The sequence below is a fragment of the Oncorhynchus keta genome, chromosome 9 (assembly GCF_023373465.1).
Source record: "Oncorhynchus keta strain PuntledgeMale-10-30-2019 chromosome 9, Oket_V2, whole genome shotgun sequence".
NCBI lineage: Eukaryota > Metazoa > Chordata > Actinopteri > Salmoniformes > Salmonidae > Oncorhynchus > Oncorhynchus keta.
The window spans coordinates 33,833,783-33,848,883 of NC_068429.1; the positions used below are offsets into that span (position 1 = coordinate 33,833,783).

A 15,101-nucleotide genomic window follows, 5' to 3' on the forward strand; every position below is an offset into this window, starting at 1 on the left:
AAGGTGGCCAGGTGCACGGTGTTTCCTCCGACACATTGGTGTGGCTGGCTTCCGGGTTGGATGCGCGCTGTGTTAAGAAGCAGTGCATGACTTTCAACCTTCGTCTCTCCCGAGCCCGTACGGGAGTTGTAGCGATGAGACAAGATAGTAGCTACTACACGAAATTGGGGAGAAAAGGGGGTAAAATTCAAAAAATAAAAATAAAAATTAACTCAATTCATGTAACAATTCAAGCAGAGGAGTGTAAGAAGGTCATCAAAATGCTTATTGGCAGATAAGAGAGAGACTTTTAATTGGGTAGCATTTTATTTTACAGTGCTGTTTTCATAGGTATTTATCTGCAATTTACAAGGAAACTAAGTGGTAAAAATGGGACATTCTAGTCTAGTTAAATTGCACAAAATTAGTAACCAACTACTTGCTTCCAAATTATTTTAAAAGAAACAAACCAATATTGCAGAAGTTATTATTATGTAAGTAGCATTTTACCACGTAATTTCTAAGTAAATACCTGGTCATTTATGTACTGTACAATAAACTGCTAGAGGACATTGGGTGTACCCTGACCTGTAGGATGACTGTCGTGGGCCCTGATTGGCCCATGGTCCCGTAGCTGTTGTAGGGGGTACACGTGTATACGCCTGTTGCATCATCATTGGCAGTCGCCATGAACACCGAGCCTTCAGATGTCAACGTCCATCCTGGGTACTGATTAGATAATACAGAGAGAGGGATCAGACACTTTTTTAATTCAGCTTAATGTGAATAATCATGTAAACAATGAATAGCAACTAATATCTTAGCTGAGGATAAAGCTAAGTGTTATAAGCCCAAAAAAGTATATACAGTGCCTTCGGAAAGTATTCAGACCACTTGACTTTTTCCACATTTTGTTAAGTTACAGCCTTATTCTAAAATGTACCAAATGTAAAAAATCCTAATCAATCTACACACAGTTTCTAGAAATGTTTGCAATTTTTATTTATTTTTATTTTTTAAACAGAAATATCTTATTTACGTAAGTATTCAGACTTCCATGAGACTCAGAATTGAGCTCAGGTGCATCCTGATTCCATTGATCATCCTTGAGATGTTTCTACAACTTGGTTAGAGTCCACCTGTGGTAAATTCAACTGATTGGACAAGATTTGGAAAAGCACACACCTGTCTATATAAGGTCTCACAGTTGACAGTGCATGTCAGAGCATAAACTAAGCCATAAGATCGAAGAAATTGTCTGGAGAACTCCGACACAGGACTGTGTCAAGGCACAGATCTGGGGAAGGGTACCAAAACATTTCTGCGGCATTGAAGATCCCCAAGAACACAGTGGCCTCCATCATTCTTAAATGGAAGAGGTTTGGAACCACCCAGACTCTTCCTAGAGCTGGATGCCTGGCCAAACTGAGCAATTGGGTGAGAGGGGCCTTGTTCAGGGAGGTGACCAAGAACCCGATGGTCACTCTGATAGAACTCCAGAGTTCCTCTATGGAGAAGGGAGAACCTTCCAGAAGGACAACCATCTTTGCAGCACTCCACCAATCAGGCCTTTATTGTAGAGTGGCCAGACAGAAGCCACTCCTCAGTAAAAGGCACATGACAGCCCACTTGGAGTTTGCCAAAGGGCACCTAAAGCCTCCCAGACCATGAGAAACAAGATTCTCTGGTCTGATGAAACCAAGATTGAACTCTTTGGCCTGAATGCCAAGCGTCACGGCTGGAGGAAACCTGGCACCATCCCTACTGTGAAGCATGGTGGTGGCAGCATCATGCTGTGGGGACTGGGAGACTAGTCAGGGTTGAGGCAAAAATGAACAGAGCAAAGTACAGAGAGATCCTTGATGAAAACCTGCTCCAGAGCACTCAGGACCTCAGACTGGGGCGAAGGTTCACCTTCCAACAAGACAATGACCCAAAACCCACAGCCAAGAAGATGCAGGATTGGCTTCGGGACAAGTCTCAATGTCCTTGAGTGACCCAGCCAGAGCCCGGACTTGAACCCGATCGAACATCTCTGGAGAGACCTGAAAATAGGTGTGCAGTGATGCTCCCCATCCATCCTGACAGGATCTGCAGAGAAGAATGGGAGAAGATCCCCAGGTGTGTCAAGCTTGTCGCGTCATACCCAAAAATACTTGAGGCTGTAATTGCTGCCAAAGGTGCCTCACCAAATAACTGAGTATAGGGTCTGAATACTTATGTAAACGTGATATTTCAGATTTTTTTATATAAATTTGAAACAAAAATAAATAAAACTGTTTTCGCTTAATTATGAGGTATTGTGTGTAGATTGATTGGGGGAAACGATTTAATCAATTTTAGGATAAGGCTTTAACGTAACAAAATGTGGAGAAAAAAAATCAAGGGGTCTGAATACTTGCACTGTATAAATCTCTGTTAAATGGAAACATATTCTCTGTTGAGCAGTAGGCATACAGGGCATATTGGAAATGGTCAAATCATCAGCATCAGACGGTTAACGGCTATCCCTATGAGGGGAGATATGAGGCTGATCTCCACCATGGCCAGATCCAGTGGCTGTCCATCCTTGGTCCAGTCGACGCGGAGCAGGGGTGGCTGAGCTCTCACGGGGCAGGAGACCAGACCTCCCAGGCCTGTGGGGAGATATGTCTGTGGTGGCATCAGGAGAGCCTGGGCAGGGTCTGAAAGGGAGAGAGGAAACAAACTGAAGGTTGGACGGGATTTATGGACAGGTAGGATTTGTGTCATTATGTGGGGACTGAAGATTGGAGAGGAACGCATCAACACATAGACACTTACGTGTCACAGTGAGATTGGCAGATGCAGTAGGCGGAGTCAACAGTCCGTTGGTGGGCATGCAGGTATAGTTCCCAGAATCGTCTGGGGTAATGCGGGTGATGAGCAGGGTGCCGTCCACCATGATCTTCACACGGGACTTCAGAGCCCTAACACCAAAAAATAAAAAATAAAACTTAAAACCCATTCAGACACACAACCCGTAAAGGACATTCAAATGGAGCAAACGCCTCATTAGAAACATTACAACATTCGCAAAATCCCATGTAAATATACAATTCCAATATAAAGAAACCAGGTCAAAATGCACCAAACTCACTCTATGTGGTAGACATTCTCTCCCTCTCTCTGCCACACATAGGTCATGTTGGGAGGATCAGCCAAAGCCTGGCACTGCAGCTGGGCATCCTGGGTCATGTTGAGGGAGGTGTCCTTCGGGGGGATAACAATGACTGGAGGACCTGTTTGAGATGGAAAGAAATCCCTGATCTATTCTATGATAAAAGTCAGCAGGACATGGCAGATTAGCAAGATATCTCAACTCCAATCAGTTATCTGGTGAGAGCAACACTGCACAGCATGACAGTGACATTCATGTTGGGAGATTATGGCTGATTGGGATAAATACTTAGAGGATTTGTTTGAAGGCCTGTTTTAAAGGCTTACATAAGGATTTGAAAAAGTGACTACAGCCAGAAATCAAAGCCTTATTATAATCCTAACAGGTGTCACTGCCAAAAACACACCCAAATCTAAAACGGCATATCCTGGTCATATTGACGTCATGCGGCATAACATAGTGCGACTTAAAAATAAATGGAAAATATTTTATTACATAAGTGAAATTTATGAGGGAAAATATCCACAGTATGGACACACCATATAAACCCTTGGGTTCACCTGTAACTGAACATCACACAACCACCACCAGATGGCGATAACAACTCTCGACACTCAGGGGATAATTAAAGAGCAGCAAAAATAACAATAGCGAGGCTAAATACCTATATAGAGGGGGTACAGGTACAGAGTCAATGTGCGGGGGCAGGTAATTGAGGTAATATATACATGTAGGTAGAGTTTAAAGTGACTTATGCATAGATAATAACAGAGAGTAGCAGCAGCGTAAAAGAGAGGGGGGGGTGCAAATAGTCTGGGTAGCTATTTGATTCGATATTCAGTAATCTTATTGCTTGGGGGTAGAAGCTGTTTAGAAGCCTACTAGACAAGGTGTTGGGAGATTCCTATTAATTTTTCTGTTCTTCCAGTATGACCCAGGGGGAAACTGTAGACGGGAATCTCCTGAACAAACAAACAGACAAATAGCGACTGACCTTTGACTTTAACTTTTGTCACATGAGTCACATTGCCCTCCGCATTGGAGGCGAGACATTCATACTGTCCTCCTGCCTCCCTGTCCACTGCTCTGAGAGACAGCGTTCCACTCAGAACCTGAGAGAGGGGGAGAGAGAGAGCAATGAATTTCCCTGCAGGGACAATACAGTTTGCATTGAGAGAGAGATAGATTGCAATGTTGGATTGTAGGGGTGATGTTTTTTTGATTCCTCACCTCAACCTTATCTCCTTCAATGAGAGTACCATCTTTAGCCCAGGTTATGGTGGGTGGTGGGTTACCATGGGCAACGCAGGCCAGAGAGAGAGGATTCCCCACTAGAGCCTCCATGACAGGGGGAGGGGTCTTGCTGAAAATAGGAGGAGCTACAGAACAACAACAAAGACAGTCAACACAACATCCTCTATCCCTTTTCCAAAGAGACAGTTAAACAGTTTGTAAAGGTGAAGATCTCACAAAAAACAAAGCAGAATCAGCAGGTTTGCCATAGTTTAAAGTCATATTGGCTGAAGGCGCTTGACCTGGGGTAAGCAAACATCCCTTAGAGGCCAGTCACTTACTGTACAGCTCACCATGAGTAAAGCATGTGTTTGTTTAGGAGACAGAAAGAGAAGTTCTGCCTGGCCGTGTGCTCCAGGCCCTCCTGCCAAGGCATCTTAACCTTATTAGACAATGAGCCTGAGACGTGACCCTGCCGTTGTCCGGGCCATGTGCCTGGCTAATCTGTCCTAATGCCTCGGCGCCTCTCCTGCTCCTCTCTCACCCCACCAAAAGTCTTCCTAGTAGGAACGTGTCCTACATGGGTGTGTTTGTCTGAGCAGTCGTGTTTTGTTGACAGAGGTCACAGAGAGACAGAGGGAGTGTGTGTATATGATATGATAAGGTACGATGAGGATAGTAGGACTGTATGGCCTTAAAATAAAACCACTCCCCATTACAAGCCCCTCCTCTCACCGGTGACAGACAGCAGGGTCCAGGTGCCATTGCGGGTCTCATCTGTGGTTTTGTCCAGCAGGAGGATACGACACTCGTACAGGCCCTGGTCCTCTATGAGGAGCCCCTTCACCCTTAAGACAGTATTCCTCACCAGAGACACACGGCCTGGAGACACAGGGGAGGACACAGGAGTGAGAGGGCACGAGACAGGGTCAGAACCAATCAAACCATTGGAAATAATGAGGAATTTCAGGGAGGTTCAATACAAAGAATGTGTTTTACAACTGATAGGAGTGTTCTATGATACTTCAATTGCCTACAGATAAAGCCTTCACATCCAAACATACACGCACACACACTCACTGGGATCGTCATCGAGAGCTTTGAAATGTTATCTCCTGGTTGCCAGGTGACTGCACCCTGTGGCAATGGTGTTTGCTGACTCACCCCTCCCTCCTTCCCTGTGGCGTCTCTCTCATCTCCCTCACTCCATTTCTCTTAAGTTGTCATTTCTTTTGCTATTCAATTAAGCCATATTTGTAACTAAATGACTGAAACAGTGCAGTTTAGCAGCGTGATAAGCCTGGACTTCACAGACAGTGAAGCACTGAGGAGAATATCCAGACACATACAGCTGCTGCATAAACATACAAGACATTACAAGAACACGAGCCTGCCTCACACTGTAGCGCTAATGTGTTTGTGACACTGAGTCATTGAGGTGTGTTGAGCTAATCATTAACGCCAGTCCATGTCTCCAGTGACAGGGAGGGACCGTTTCTATGCCCACAGTGGGGATCAGGAAGCTACTGCAGTTAAAGGGGTGGTGGCTGTGATAACAGATGAGGAACCGACTATGACATCACATGCTGTTTACTTTTTCCAAATGGAATGGGGGCTAAATCCACATGTGTCACGGTCAGAGCAAAATACCAGTTCTCACACGCATGCACGCACACACACGCACGCACGCACGCACACACCAACTAGGGATTGGATCACCTACCGCTGTTGTGATTTGAAAAGGTTCACATGAAAAAAAATGCATCTCTAGATTTGAATAATATGTAAATTGAGAAAGCAAGAGGAGAGAGAGAAAGCAAAAGGAGAGATAGAGACAGGGAGAGGGAGAGACACACATGTATGCACTAACACAGGCACGGTATTGCATATGCAAACAAATCAACTCTGTAATGAGTTTAGTGGGGCTTAGTGTGGGGTTTCAGTGAAGGCATTGTTGATTTAAATACAGTCACAAGACTGGCCCAGTGAGCCTCCTCTTTGGCAGCCATTCTCCCACATCATGGCATTCTCTGCAACCACCAAATGTCACTCCCCTCCACCACTCCTCTAGCCTCGTATATACCAGACTTATTAATGCTGCAGCGAACCATTCACGTAAGCTCGAGGGATCAAGCAGCTCGCGAGGCTACCACTCCTCCCCCTCTTTCTCTCGTTCTCCACTTGCCGGTCCCTCCTCTCCTTTGGCACTCTAATGATCCAAAAAGTATTTCTGTTGACCGCCATGTCAGTCTCTGTCTGTTTAATCCAGGACAACACTCTCTCCCACACCCATTAGTGCAGATACAAGTGTGGGACATCTGAGTCCGATGTTATGAATAATAATAATGTTTCCATTGGATGTCCAGTCCTGCAACTCAAAGAATTGGACCACACCCCATTGCTCTGAATGCATCACTAGACAAAGCCCAGCTAGGTTTGATCCTTCAATGGCCTCAGCTCTCAGGTGACAGTCCAACGGGAAAGCATCTACACTAGCAGCACAGACACATGACAATGACTCAGCTCAAATAATGCACTTATTTCAATACACTACAACCCAATAAAATGTTATGTTTTAATTTGTAGATGAATGGCAACAATCAAACAGATTAGATCAGGATCACTAAATTATGCTAAGCCTGCACACAGGCTGCCTTCAATCTACTATAAACAGCTTTGCATTTGTGTAAATATCTGAATATGTTTTGTTGCTGATGGGACTTTCCAAGTGCCCACGGATATGAAATTCAGAATCTATGGTCCCTATCCCTTCCTAGAGACATGTCGTCACCCTTGGGCAAAGGTTTCCCAGGCGCTGGTATTCTAGTTTCGGTCGGAGAAGAAAGCAGATAGAGTTACCTCCTGAAACCCTTCAGTTCCTAATGTCTGCATGTTGTTTTCCTGTTAAGAGACTCTGTGATCATTTGACATTGTAATCACCACAGTTTGGCTACCAACTCAGAGACTAGGAAACTGCTATGGAGCCGTATGCATGCCTTAATGAAATATTAGTCATTCAATATAAGCCAGTCGCCCAATAATCGTAATATGATCCAATGCTAGTCCGTAGATGTTGGAAAATATACAGGCCAGTACAGTGGGGATATTCTTAATGTATTTATGATTTGCTTTGTAGACACTCTGGTAGTATTGTAGAGTACAGGATATCATTATGTTACACAGCATTTATACAGCTGTATTTCCCAAAGCATTGACTATTCTCTCTCCCGGGGTCTGAATCAGCATTTCTGTGTGTACAGAACTAACAACCTGCTCACTTCTCCAGATCACTTCTCTCTCTACACAGCGCTCTCCCTCTCCTCTGCTCTATATACACAACAAACACTGAAAAGACCCATTCAGCTCTTCCTCCTCCGTAATAGAGGGGAGAGGGCTGACCTATCCAGAGGACATTAGTCAGACTTTCTCCTCTTTAGGTTTCTTCCTAGGTTCCTGCCTTTATAGAGAATCTTTCCTAGCCACCGTGCTTCTACATCTGCATTGCTTGCTGTTTGGGGTTTTAGGCTGGGTTTCTGTATAGCTCTTTGTGACATCTGCTGATGAAAAAAGGGCTTTATATATTCATTTGAGTGATTGACTTTCTTGCTTTTTCTTTGGCAAGAGCAGCACTAAAGATTGAGGCATCAGTTATCTCTTATCACCAGGTCATATTACTCTGAATGGCTTTATAGCAAGTCTGCTCTACACCAGTGTCAATGAGGCATGTATGGTTATCGTATTTCCCTGTCTGGTTGGCATGGGTGTGTCATCTGGCTCTCTAACATTCTAATACGAATTGGCTGAACAGGTGTATAGTGTGATTCCTGAGCCCTAGCCAATACACACATATGAATGCACTGCACCCGTGCACAAATTCCAATGATCAGAGACAGGTCTAATCTCACTCCCACCGGCCCGTTGGAAGACAGATCTTCCTCTAGTTAGGTTCGTCCTAAAACACACAGACATGCTCTCCCTCTGTCCACGTCAAACCCTTTGTCTGAGACTTTAAAGGACAGAAGCCGTCACAAAAGGTATTTCTGCTCTATTGAAGATCTCTTTCCCCCATAGACTGCCTTTTGTTCTCTGATCCTGGGCGGAATGGGGACAATAGACCATGATGCAATCTGAGAGGACCAACGAACACAAAGCCCCCAGCTCACACAGACCATTGGGGTGCGGTGCAGTAAGGAGGACTGAAGCTGACAAAGGGATGAGTTACTGTTGTTTTTTGAGTGAAGATAGCTGTTAAGGAAGGATATAGGTAGGATGAAGTCTGGGTGGACTTTTACTGTAGGAAAGGGGGCTTGACAGTGTTAATGGACAAGGCCCCTGGAAAAACTGTTTGGGGTCTGGAAACCTCAGCCTTGGGCAACAGATGATACCAAAGTGCTGAGACGGACCTGACAGGGGGCTGAAATGAAACACTCTCACTGTAAGATTAGATCCCAGTCGAGCCTCTGATGGGCTGAATATGGACTTACCCTCGTAGTTGGGATGCACCCGAGGAGCATACACTCCAAACTTCATTAGGACTGGGATGTCGAATCCCTGGCGCACCCATTCCACCACGTGCAGGGGCACAGACTCACCCGCGTAAGGGAGTGGCAGTCTACACGCCATCTCCACCACACCCCCTACCTTGGCACGCACCTCTGGCTTCTGACCATGAGTGACCCCTATGAGGGTCAACAAAAAAATGACATTATTCACATTATTATAATCCTGCTGAGGGAAATGGCTGAATGTAGGGACAGGTATGGATGTGGCTGTGGAGAGAGCGAATGACAGAGAGTTCATTACAGAGGGAAAGCATTAAGTACTCTACTCACACAGAAGGCACAGTGCCGTCACCATGGTAACATCCAGAAAAGAGTCTCTTTTTGGTCCCATAGCTGCCAGTCAAACAGCCTTCAGCATACTTGATCTGTTGACAAAAATACACACTTGTCACACATTGCATCTTGCCAACAAAACAGACACCTGTCACCTCTCTCCAAACTAGCGGGCAAGAGAGAACTGACAGTTGTGTCTAGCTTATAGACATATGGAAGATGTGTTTAGATTTCTTCAAGTACTTTTCTCAAGATTGGAATTCACCCCATATCATTTCACAAACGGATATCCAACAGACAACCCTGCCAAAACCCTCCCAGCCCTACATGGTTCTCATAACTTCAATGCTCATTAAATGTCACATAAATCTACAGAGTCCGTTTTGCAGAGCACCTGACCAGCTCCAGTAAGAATCAGTGTGGTTTTCTCAGAGAGCTTAGTGAACTTGTTGGCTGTCAGCAGTCAAGGACAGAAATAATCTGGGCTGCCTCAGACATACAGCAGCCAGTAGCACTGTACTGCATGTGGTGCATCCGTCATTGGTGGCATAAAGCTGGCAGTAGGCTACTTCAAGCAGGTCAAAGACGATACTGTGCTTGTTTTTATGATCCACCATGAATCCATGATGAGGTTTCCAGTTAGGGGGAAGTCAGAGCCTCTACAATTATAACCTATACAGTAACCCTACAGCAAGGGTCGGCAACAGGTGGCCTGTGGGCCAAAACCGGACAGCAAACCATGTTTTGGGGGCCCCCCAGTTTTTGGTCAAATTACCTGGAATTCGGCAAAGAAATGGTTTAATTTGTTCCCAAGTATCCCCTCTAACAAAGAAAGATTCATCTATGATCGTGTCTCAATGTGATCAAGGTATGAAGTTATTGTTATTTTCAAATACAATCTATTTTTGGGCTTAGTTGTGGTCAATTTGCAGTGTATAAATTATTAAAATTGTGTTCTGCCCCAACGACCATCCACTCTGAAACAAATTGGCCCACGGCTGTATCTAGAGGCCTACCCCTGCCCTACAGTATGCCTCCATAAAGCTAGAGATACATGGATTGCTTTGCTGGAGTCCTTGACCACATAAGACATGTGTGGTGTGCTCGTGTGAGGGAGCGATTTAACGGGCTAATACTCCACTCAACACTCCATCCCCAGCACACTTTACCACACACCACTAATGCCAGCTTATTACGCTAAGTTAATTAGAGCCACTGCAGACCGCAAGAGCAAAGGCTATTCTTAGAGGGAGCAGCGGCACTCACCAAATCCCACGGACACGTGTCATCCTACGCATACACCCACAAACCAACAAGTCCACCAAAGAGAGCTGCAATCAAGCTCAAGAGGATTTCATAGCAATTCAAAATGCATTTTAACTTCAATAAAAAATATTGAATTCATTGAAATGTAAATAGTATCAATAGTAAATAGCGCATAAGTACAGTTGAGTATGTATAGAAAGCCATTTTCTATGGGTCTTCACTGTCGGTATTAGAGGGAGAGCAAAAGGTCAACAGTGACCGCTCCCTGAATGACCAACTGAATACGTAAAGCAAGACTCACCCTGTTAACACAATTTCAAATAGGTAATAAGCTACGTATAAATTGACACTCACCATAAAACTTTATAGGACTCTTGCACAAAGTCCAGATGACAAACTAAATTAAATAAGATTGTCTTGTAAATTGAGTATCATGAGGAAGTCTCTAGTACTACAGTAATAACCATTTTGAGTGTGTTCGTCTGTTGTCACTCTATTTCAATTGCATTACTAAGCAAGCTGCCTCTTCTTTTTCTCCCAAACAGAGAGAGGATGAAAGGTTTGACTGGTTAGGAAGAAGGGCTTGGTGTGTACACACAGGGCTGACTGTGTTTCTGTGGATAAGCAGCAAACCTACTGTCCTAGCATTTGGCTCACAATGAACAAGGACTAATACCCAAGAAACCCTACTCCCAGTGCTTTTTAAATGCCCGTCTCGCTCCAGCATGGAGGTCAGGTAGATAGAATAATCTGTTCTGGAGGCCAGCCTCACAGAAGAGACAACTAAGCATTCATAAAGAGACCGATGACATAATCCATCTGTGCTGTAGGTCTGTCTCATTCTAAGATGTCCTAATCTGAATCCTAATCTAAATGCAAAGTAAGGCCTGAGTGTACAATCGGACTGTGACAATGGAGGTGATTTGGGTGGTGCAATAGCCATACATAGTGAATGTACAGTTTTACGACCATGATTTGTTAAAGCAAGCAAAGATAGCTTCTCTCTTCAAAGGAACAGCACTGCAATAAAGCAATAAAAGAGGGTGAGGAAAAACAGAGCCAGAGCAATAGTCAATACTGGGATAGTCGAGAGAGAGAGACAGAGAGAGAGAGAGACAGAGAGCAATAGTCAATACTGGGATAGTCGAGAGAGAGAGAGACAGAGAGAGAGAGAGAGAGAGAGAGAGAGAGAGAGAGAGAGAGAGAGAGAGAGAGAGACAGAGAGAGAGAGACAGAGAGAGAGCAATACTCAATACTGGGATAGTCGAGAGAGAGAGACACAGAGAGAGAGAGAGAGAGAGACAGAGAGCAATAGTCAATACTGGGATAGTCGAGAGAGAGAGACAGAGAGAGAGAGAGAGAGAGAGAGAGAGAGAGAGAGACAGAGAGAGAGAGAGAGAGAGAGAGACAGAGAGAGAGCAATACTCAATACTGGGATAGTCGAGAGAGAGAGACAGAGAGAGAGAGAGAGAGAGAGAGATAGAGAGAGAGACAGAGACAGAGAGAGAGACACAGAGAGACAGAGCAATACTCAATACTGGGATAGTCGAGAGAGAGAGACAGAGAGAGAGAGAGAGAGAGAGAGAGAGAGAGAGAGACAGAGACAGAGAGAGAGACACAGAGAGACAGAGCAATAGTCAATACTGGGATAGTCGAAAGAGAAACAGAGGGAGAGAGACAGAGAGAGACAGAGCAATAGTCAATACTGGGATAGTCGAGAGAGAGAGAGACAGAGAGACAGACAGAGAGAGAGAGAGGAGATTGTACGTAGTTGTAGACTAGTGAAAGGTCTGAAAACATTGGGAAAAGGGTGTAGTTTATTTGTTTGGTTAAGTGTTAGGCCTAATCAACAAAGCTGTTTACTCATTATTGAACCATAACTAAGAGGATGAGACAGAGTGAGAGACAGAGTTGTGAAGCTTCTTTAACCGTGGCAACCTAGGCCTGGGCAATTCCCTCAGTACACTTCCTGCCTCCAATAAGCAGCGTCGCCTTACAAACACACTGATGACGTTAACACAATGCTCCTGCAATGTTTGTAGAGCAAAAACAACAGCCCTAGTCAACGGGCAATGCCTATCTTTGATTTATCAGCATATAGGAAAGCAGGGAGGGCAGTGAGAATGTTACTGGTGAAATACTATGTGTATTACTACATTTAATCAGGGAAATGGGCAGCGATTGATTTGTAGCCACTAGAGAATACTTACCCATTCACCTAGCTCTATAACCAGGCCATAACCCTGCCTGGACTGGCTAGAGAGGAAGCTCTGGATGCTGTTAAAATAGAGGCTTTAGCCAGATGTGCATTTAAGAGGGAAGGATTCCAACTCATCCTTTGGCACTATGGGTGCGAGAGAGATTTTCTCACTCTTATTCTATTCATGTGAAATGGAAGAGACGGGTTAGGCCTATCACATGTGGGTTTTGGGGGTGAGGCATTGGCCGCAATATTAAGAGAGGCCACAAAGATCCCACACCTCTGAGGGATGCCGTGATTGAAAGTATTTTTTTAGAAGCTCTGTGAATGTGTGTGTTTGTTGCAGAGATGTAGACATGTTCTAAAAGCAAAATAATAGATTCGAAAGGTGTCTTTGATGATCACACAGAGGTGACTGGATAAGCAGGTGTATTACACACCTGTTAATGCAGGTTGATCCTGCCAGCCGTGGTTTGAGAACTGAGGTAATGAGGACTGGTTGTTCCTGCCAGCCGTGGTTTGAGGACTGAGGTAATGAGGACTGGTTGTTCCTAGTCATAACAAAGCACTCAGAACCCCACAGGTGAGATATTGTGCTCTATTCAGAACAAATTAGGCTTCTCATTCTCTTAAGCCTCAAGGTATAAGCGCATCTTCTGAGTAATAGCATAATAAAAGAGACGGTTTTCCCTGCACCTAGAAATCATCAGGGAAATGATTACATTCTCACATATCTGTTTGGAGGAGAGTTACCAGTAGATTTCTTGCCAGTGGGCTGGAATCGCATCATGACCGATGCAGTTCACACTTGTAGCCTTTTTTTTATACCCCTTTTCACTCAATAGTGATAACAATCTCAATTTAAAAGCATCAAATGGTATATGATTGGAGTATGTGGTTTAAATCTACAGTAATCTAACATAACCCCCACAACCCCTATTCACAGCAATGCTAGCACATGTTTTACAATAGCCTATTATACAATTACTTGTCTTGTGTGTCCTAAATTACTAAGGCAAGAGTAAAGTCACCTCACACCACGTGACTCCAGTGATTCAGGAGGACTTTAAACCTGAGCATAAATAATAAATATGAGGCTGGCATGGCAGTCAACTGCAAACACTGGCTCAGAGTACAATGAACCCAGTGGTCTCTTAAAACAAGTATCCCAGTTCCCTGTTTGTCATGTCTGCGACATCAGAGCAGGTGCAAGTGTCGAGGTTAGTCTAAAATAAAGACGCTCAAAAAGAACTGGCTTGTAAAATAACTTTTGAGATAGGTCAAGACTCACATTTGAGTCATTGAACAGGTTAAATCCTAGAAGGTTCTAGTAATAAATATTTAAAAAGCCATACAGAAGAGATGAAAAAATATATATATCTTGAAGTTGTCGGGGAACAAATTGAGTTAGCAAAATACAATTTACCTGTTTTACACTAATGCAAATAAAGGCAGGTTGTATTTCCATTTAGTGCGTCAGTCTGAAGTATTCTTTCAGTAATTCCTCTAGTCCTCAGTGCAAAAGTTACAGGTGTTTCACCGTGTTATTCCCAGGTGGCAAATATGTTGTTTCAAATTTCAACAGATTTGCTAATCCTTACTGAAATATCGAATAGTATATGCAATTTAAAGCAAATCAATGATGGCGCATTATGCGCTGAATTCTCAAATACAATTGCTAGACGCGTTGTATATCCATCATATTTCCTCAGTAATATCCAACATGTATACGAAGATTCACGATACTCCCAATGTTAGAAAGTACCCTAAAAAGCAGAGAATAACTTTCCCTGCACCTTTGATGCTCCGTAGCGAAGGTTTCTACTCTCTCACCTCTTCCCTCTTCATTGAGCCGCTTGTTTGACCAATCACCTCCCCCTCCCGCTCTCCCTCACACACGCAGGCAAGCGCTCGCACGCACGTACATTTTTAGAAAAAGGTTTGAACCAATTGTGCTTTTAACTTTCCAGTCTATTTACCTTTTTAGCACGTTTGTGTGTGGTTTAAAATTGTATTTTGTAGGCCTTCTTTGAACGGAATGTTTTTTAACATTTTATTTAACTTTATTTAACTAGGCAAGTCAGTTAAAACAAATTCTTATTTACAATGACGGCCAACCCCGACGACGCTGTGCCCATTGTGCGCTGCCCTATAGGTTTCCCAATCACCACAGGTTGTGATACAGCCTGTTGCTTTCCTGCATGGACTTAAACTAACTGATCAAATAAACAATTACAGATTTGTGAAACTAGACTGAATGAAAATGTAAAATAGGCTACACTAGAATAATTTAATAATATCCACACAAAATGTATGCTTTTTTTAATGAAAATTATATTTCCATTGGAAAAACAACTGCAGGCTATTCCCGTTTGTCTGACAGTAATGAAGCCTGGTGCAAATGCATTTTAGCCCATTACCGATGACTGTAAATAATATTTCCCATTCC

At 43.8% G+C, this 15,101-nt stretch overlaps 1 protein-coding gene across 5 annotated transcripts in view; it reads right to left on the reverse strand.

Moving 5' to 3' along the window:
- igsf9a (immunoglobulin superfamily, member 9a) overlaps positions 1-14,510 on the reverse strand; it is a 30,118-nt gene extending 15,608 nt beyond the window's left edge. For 2 of the 5 annotated variants that reach the window (XM_035776123.2, XM_035776119.2), the window contains exons 1-10: positions 14,079-14,479; positions 9,184-9,278; positions 8,836-9,030; positions 5,087-5,233; positions 4,349-4,497; positions 4,113-4,230; positions 3,098-3,239; positions 2,782-2,927; positions 2,521-2,663; positions 568-708 (exon numbers count right to left, since the gene is read on the reverse strand). In XM_035776123.2, the coding sequence (XP_035632016.2) occupies positions 568-708; positions 2,521-2,663; positions 2,782-2,927; positions 3,098-3,239; positions 4,113-4,230; positions 4,349-4,497; positions 5,087-5,233; positions 8,836-9,030; positions 9,184-9,244 (1,242 nt within the window). In that variant the 5' untranslated portion in view covers positions 9,245-9,278; positions 14,079-14,479. Of the gene's footprint in view, positions 1-567; positions 709-2,520; positions 2,664-2,781; positions 2,928-3,097; positions 3,240-4,112; positions 4,231-4,348; positions 4,498-5,086; positions 5,234-8,835; positions 9,031-9,183; positions 9,279-13,092; positions 13,197-14,078 lie in introns of those variants that run through there. The other 3 variants (XM_035776121.2, XM_035776120.2, XM_035776122.2) reach the window with 3 other exon arrangements.
- Positions 14,511-15,101: the final 591 nt, after the last annotated feature.